The 7,400-nt window shown below is 42.2% G+C and overlaps 1 protein-coding gene across 4 annotated transcripts in view; it reads right to left on the reverse strand.

Moving 5' to 3' along the window:
- Positions 1–6,805, reverse strand: part of LOC143041013 (homeobox protein extradenticle-like) — a 186,049-nt gene extending 179,244 nt beyond the window's left edge. For all 4 annotated transcript variants that reach the window (XM_076212564.1, XM_076212562.1, XM_076212563.1 and 1 more), the window contains exon 1: positions 6,567–6,805. In XM_076212564.1, the coding sequence (XP_076068679.1) occupies positions 6,567–6,755 (189 nt within the window). In that variant the 5' untranslated portion in view covers positions 6,756–6,805. The remainder of the gene's footprint in view (positions 1–6,566) is intronic.
- Between the last annotated feature and the right edge of the window lie 595 nt (positions 6,806–7,400).

Genomic DNA, 7,400 nt, shown 5'->3' on the forward strand with positions numbered 1-7,400 from the left:
GGTAACCACTAAGGGAATCGGAAGAAAACAGTAATTCCCAAGCGCTTTCATGTAATTCACATCTTCATTCACCTGAAGATGTGAATTACACGAAAGCGCTTGGGAATTAATGTTTTCTTCCGATTTCCTTAGTGGTTAGCAGCAAAATATATATACACATTTATGTATATATATACACCCACACCCGAGCGCGCACACACACACACACACACACACACAATCATATATATATTATATATATATATATATATATATATACATACATATATACATATATACATACAATTATATATATATATATATACATACATATATATATACATATAAACCTACATAGATATACATATATACATACATACATACATACATACATACCGGGTATATACATACATACATACATATATACATATATACATACATACCTACATATATACATACATACCTACATATATACATACATACCTACATATATACATACATACCTACATATATACATACATACCTACATATATACATACATACCTACATATATACATACATACCTACATATATACATACATACCTACATATATACATACATACCTACATATATACCTACATACCTACATATATACATACATATATATATATAAACATATATATATATATATATATACATTATATTATATATATATATGCGGAAAAAACACCAAGGAAAAAGAAAAGAAAAAAATTGATGACCAAGCGCTTTCTTCTATTCAGACATCCTCAGGGTACCATATTATATATATATATATATATATATATATATATATATATATATATATATATATATATATATATATATAAATGGAGCACTATAGTTTTTCGACCATGATACAATGGTAGCGGGGATAGCGCCCCATTAATTAAAAACGTAGGGAGTTGGCATTTAACCATTAGAGAAGCGTGCTCCATATTAACCTCCCGAAGTGCTTATTCTGAATTGGAATAATAATAGAATAATGATTGATAATAATAATAATAATAATAATAATTAATATAATATAATTAATATAATATAATTTAATATAATATAATATAAATAATAATAATAATAATTGTAATAATACTAATAATTGTAATAGTAACAATAATAATAATAATAATAGTAAAAATAATAGTAAAAATAATAATAATAACAATAATAATAATAATAATGTATGAAATGAATATATAAAATAAATTATTCATTAAATGGATAATGAAGTATACATGTACGGACAAGAAAGACTGCAAAAACCAATGTACGAACCCCAGGGGAGCTGAAGGGGTGGTACGGGGGGATTGGAGGAGGGGGGGGGAGGCGGGGCCTCTCCCGGACGAGAACCCCGGTGGGCGTACAACGGATTACCTGCCCTGACCTGCCAAACACGTCGGGCAAAGGTGGCTATTTTGGGCCTCGGCTAAGCGCCTCCAGGAGTCAGTTCCTGCCGCAACGATCTCCGGCACGTTAGATTTCATTTTGACTGACGTCAGGTGATTTTTTTTTCAGCTGAAGGAAGGCCATCGTAGGGAACGGGATCCTTTCTAGGTTCTGTGATAATGGTGGTATTCGTGATGATGTTGGCAATCTAGAAGTCATTACAGCAAGTGGACCTGATCTAAGCTGAACACCATCGTCAGGTTTTAGCAATAAACAAAAAATATATCAAACACGTTTCAAAAAGCTAATAATAAAACGCCAGAAAATGATGTCGTTCTTTCTCTTTCTCCATCTGAATAAAATCGTGTGGCCTAAACAAAAATGTTTCGGAAAGTCACGGCAATTATTTTTTTTTTAATTTCTTCTCTACGGAATTGTGGTTAGATTTAATCTGAATATAGGTAGAAACAACTTCACTAACCTTGTCGTCAATGGTTAGAAGAAGCCTCCCGCCGAGGTGATTGAATGTAATGCACTTCAGGTGCTTAAAGTTCACGTGGACGAGGACCCAAACAAAATCCTGTAATGCCCCCATTTTTATCTTTATTTATTTTATCTATGACCAAAAGGTTTTCAGTCTGTCTCATACTTCATTTCTGTAACTCAACGTAACCATCAGTCCAGTGTTTTCCCCAATGCATATATATATATATATATATATATATATATATATATATATATATATATATATATATATATATATATATATATATATATATGTATATAGGTTGGCGCGGTCGTGTGAATCATGGAATGCTATGGAGGCCTTTGTTCAGCAGTGGACTCAGGATGGCTGATTTGATTGATATATATATATACATACGCACACACATACACGCACAAACAAATGACTGCACTCCAATCTCGCCCTGTAACTCGGCACGCACGGGTTCAATTCCCAACGGCTACCAGTAAACGTTGTTCTTGTCACCCCCTGTGCAATGGGCAACGGTGACAGTTACAGCCGCAGCGAAGAAGTTCCTGGTGTTGATCACATTACTCTTGTCATTAGTATTACATAGACCAAAAAGCCTCTTCCCCTTTCTAAGAGGGTGGCTGAGTCAATGCACATACCCCTGCTACACTTATTTTTTTTTTTTTTTTTTAAGAACAATGGCCCCAATTGTCGCTTTTGAACAACGGCAGTCCCAGTTTGGCCCCTTTGAAGAATAATGGTACCATGGAAAAAAAAATTTTAGGTTAGGTTAGTTAATGTTAAGTTTGGTTAGGTTAGGTAGACCTTTTGAACAATAGGAGTCCCAGTTTTTGCCCCTTTGAAGAATAATGGACCCATATAAGAAAAAAACAACGCAGAAATTAATTGGTTAGGTTTAATTTAAGTTCAATTAACAATAGGAGTCCCACTTCCCTTTAGAAGAATAGGGATCCCAAATCAAATGGGACCCCTATTCTTCAAAAGCTCCCTTTGTTTTTCACAATCCTATTATTATTATATTTGTTGTTGTTATAATTATCAATATCATTATAATTGTTATCACCACCACTAGTGTATCAGCAGACTTCACGCATGAAAGGAACACTAATAAGAGAAACACGAGAGTGGCGTCACTACCCATCGGGCCAGCAGGTGATCCATTGCACCATAAATACCTTCTATTTTAATTAAGTGAATAAATCGCGACTTGTGGGGAGTCTGCCTGACTGCCTGCCTGCCCGCCCGCCCTCCCACCTCACCTCACCTCTCGCGCAGTTGCCACACCTCGCCAGGCGTCCCACGGCTGCGGTGAAGTCCACCAGTCCCACTGCCACGGTTACCATGGCCACTGTGGCCAGCATTGCCGCCAGGTCCTGCTGCCAAGGCCGACAAGGCAGCAGGAGCTCGTTGTGGCCACGGCAAAAGCTACAGATCATCAGTCACCACGATACCGTTCGCGCCTCACAACATACAGTTGCCAAAGGTCGCCACCGAGGACCGACGCGAAGGGGACGCGACGTATGCCCTGCTCGCCACATTCATTTAAAACCGTCTCTCTTTGGCGAGTGGGAGGTCCTCACTCGGGCGAATGAGATCGCCTGGCGCTTGCCAGCACAAAAATGTGCAAGACAACGACAGTCGTCAGTGGATGTCATCAAGACTGCTTTTTAACCCTGTAATGAACGAGGTTTTCCTTTGTCTGAATAAAATCGTATGCAGAGGACAGATGTACTACACAAGGGCACTCAGGTCGAAGACGAGACTGGGCCACTCTCAATAACCTGTCCGTTTCGTAAACCTGGCGTAGATTCACTAAGACTAAATATCATATTCTCTATCTTAACACATCAACATGAAGTAACACAATAGGAAATGACGAAAAATGTAAGAATACTCACTAAATGACATTCTGAAACGCTTGTGAAATTTAAGTCGAGGTTTCTATAAAACCCTTCACCTACTAAACTGGTGAAAACCATCTGGCGTTGACTAGAACAAAGTTAACAGTTCAGGAAGTACACAATTTAATTCATTAATTTCAGAGATCTGCAAGATTGGTGGCAACCCCCATCCCCCTCCCCCGCCCTCGTTAACCCCACCAGCCCTGTCCTGTCGTTAAACTCTCAACAAGGTAACGTAATTTATGTATTTCTGTTGACGTCGACCGATTTTATTCAGCTAAGGGTGAGGGGGTGAAGATGGGGGGGCCATTTCGATAACAAACATGGGGGGGGGGATCTCGATGTCCTCGACCAACTGAGACCGAGACACCGCTTGGCCTCGAGTTCATTCCCTCCCCCTCCGGGTCTCGGCTGAATGAAATCTGGTGTGGCACGGTAACAAAGACCCATAAAGCACGTCACCATCTTCAAGGGGGTTAACGATGTCTCGCAAGTGATCCGTGTCCACGTCAGCTCAGGGATAAGCCACTGACATCCCGGCGTTCTTTATGTGCCCCTTCCCCCCCACCACCACCACCACCTTCTCCTTCCCCTCCCCCGACTGCACCAACACTCCACAGGGGGTCCACCGTTCGATAATGACGGCTAATATATATATCGATCTTATCAGCTTCCAAAGACTTTTGTAAATAATTCATGAAAAAAAAATCCCACGACTGGATATGATATGAAAATTCGAGATTGATTCAGTGGTCTGGGTACAAGAGATCAACTCCTTTAATGAGGTAACGCATTTGATCAATTTTCTTCTTTTTAAGTTCCCGTCACACATTCAAGACTCTCGTCAAACGCTGTGAATTTGAAAAGCTGGAAGACGACTTCGCTTACAGTATTCTAGACCTCCCTAAGGACAATTCAACAATGTGTCTAATATTCGTATAGGTTTAACTTCTTTTAGTTCGTCATTCAGCTTCTCAATATATGACGCAAAGGTGATTTGACGTTAGGAATTTCGAAAAATGGTGATTTGACGTTAGGAATTTCGAAAAATGGTGATTTGACGTTAGGAATTTCGAAAAATAAAATATTGTAACCCAAGTCGTTTCTACTCGCGTATATGTGACGGGCTTTAAGAGCACAAGGTGATCTCATGAACCTGAGGAGACTGTGGGTGTGGACGTTTGGCCTGAGCAGGGGTCTCGGCCCCTAGGACCCCTTTTCACCACGCACCACCTAACCAGAATAAAACTGATCAAGCACGTCACCATGTTGAGGCGAAGAGAGCAGCATCCATTGGTCTCTCGCTGTTGCAGACTTCACGTCGCGCTGTGATGGACGGGCAAGAGGAACTTGTGTCGTGTACCAGCCCAGGCATCCCCACCCCCACGTCCCCCCGACACGCCCCGTGCTTTATGTGGGCCCCCCTCCAGAGCACCTCTTTACCCCCTTCGCTCCGGTGACGTTTCCTACAAGTTTTATTCTGGCTAACGGTACACGACGCTCTCCTGTTGAGAAGGCTGATCTCGGGACGAAATAGAACTTTTGATCGGTCAAAGAATCCATCTGCCCCCGTCACCTGAATAAGATCGCCAGGCGACGGCCAGGAAGAAGTATGTGAGGGTCGTCGCCGTAAGGATTAGACCCTGACTTGGCACCTAACGACTGCACACCGCGGGCCGTGTAATAACTCTTCCTGGACAATGATACCAAACTTTCAGCCCCGGACCCCCCTTCAACGCAGCGACCTCATCCCGCTCCAATGCTTCTACTGATCCCTCGGACGATCGTGCTCAGGTAAAGAGACAAAGTCTAGACACCAGAGACCTCTGGGCTCACTAAGTACTCAGCCTTTTCTCGAAATTGGCACAATGTGCTGAATAAATAACCTGGCGTCAACCAGGAGGAACACCTGTAAAGGGAATCACCGTCTGTCCCTTTCCCATGTGACTTCTTGGTCGAACCACAGGCTCGAGAATCGTGGTGGCACCCAACCACTCGCTAAACTCGGTTTATCACATGGGCATTCGGTGTGTAATTTACAGATTTCACAGAATTTGTTCTATTTCCCCCCAAAGATTGTGATTCTCACATTTAACGTAGTTCTGTCCCCTTGGCAAACTTCCGCCAAACTATGATCTTCGAGTAATCTTCAAGTCAAAACTGTGGTTTTGAGACTCGAAAATAGGACCCTGTGGAACAAAATCCAAAAAGTCTCTTTTTAAGACCACCGCAATCCGTGGTGTATTAGACCACGTGGTCCCCTGTGCATTAAAACCACACCTTCGAACTGAAATTAACACGAAGAAGATCTTCCAGATAAAAAAAAAAGGGCTTCAGTCTCCTCCCTTTTCTTAAATCATGAACCTTAGCACTATGTGTCCGACGTGGGGCGAGCCACCTGCAGAAACTCCCCCCGATTCAATCGGGTTCCATTGAACAATTTCAAAGAGACCCATGGAAATAAATTTCTCCTCAGAGTTCACATGACAGCTGATATGCTTAACATGACTCGACTTTGTAATCATCAATGTGATCACACTGGAGCGAAAATAACGAGTGTTAAACTCGAGTCGTCAAAAATTTATCATGTATATAGTTTTAATACATTTGAATCGCTGTTGCTGTAATAGTTACCCTCGGTTGACCTAGCCCAACCCGGGCCACTGGGGGAAATGACATTGGAAGTTGGGGGTTATGGGGGTAGAATACCAACACCACCAGCAAAACGTCTGGGAACGGCATCAGCTACAGGAAATCTCAAACCACGACAAGTTCCTCCACTTACCTGTTCGTATTTCTCCAGCTCCTGGTGATAAATTTGTCTGATCTGTGAGAGCTTGGCGCGGTAGTCTGAGTGCTCGATTGCAGAGTCCCCGGCATTGGCTGCGGCCGAAGCATTGGCCGCTGCTCCCGCCCCTCCGCCCTTCTCCGGACCTGCGACTCCCTCGGCGATAAGCATGTTGTCGAGGCGCATCAGTTGCGGGTCCGGAGGTTCCTCCTCCTGGGTGTTCCTCAGCGACAAAACTGTAGAGGAGAAAAGAAGAAGAATACAAAGTTAGCTCGGGGATGTCCGGGGGAAGGTCTTCGCAACTCAATAGATCATACACAACTCAGCAAAACATAGCAACATAACTATGGAGGAGACTACAACAGACCATAAGGCCTACACTAGGCAGTTTCATGTCCTTTACCACCTGTCACCCTTATCCATAAAGTGATCTAATCTTCTCTTAAAACAACCAATTGTTTCAGCGCTCACTACATCATGGTTACTAAGTCTATTCCATTCGTTCACCACTCTGTTGGTAGATCAGTTCTTGCCTCCTATTTCCTTTTTAAATCGAGCGGCGACAGAAGAAATAACGAAGGCAGGTAAGTACCACAACCCGGTACAGCTGTTAATACCCCTTCTGCTACCGAAAGGGATCACAGACAATCGAATGAAATAGTTTGGCGGCAGACAACATATGGGAAGTAACACCCGGCACCGAATGGGCGTTACTGGAATGCCTCACGGAGACCTAACCTTAAAAATAAATAAATAAAATCGAGGATAAGCACAATCTTAAGTATTGTTCCGCCGCAAGACGCACATGCGGCGAGGACAAGAGCCGCCGCC

Source organism: Oratosquilla oratoria, chromosome 30 (genome assembly GCF_046742065.1).
Source record: "Oratosquilla oratoria isolate Oo_2021 chromosome 30, ASM4674206v1, whole genome shotgun sequence".
NCBI classification, from domain to species: Eukaryota; Metazoa; Arthropoda; class Malacostraca; order Stomatopoda; family Squillidae; genus Oratosquilla; species Oratosquilla oratoria.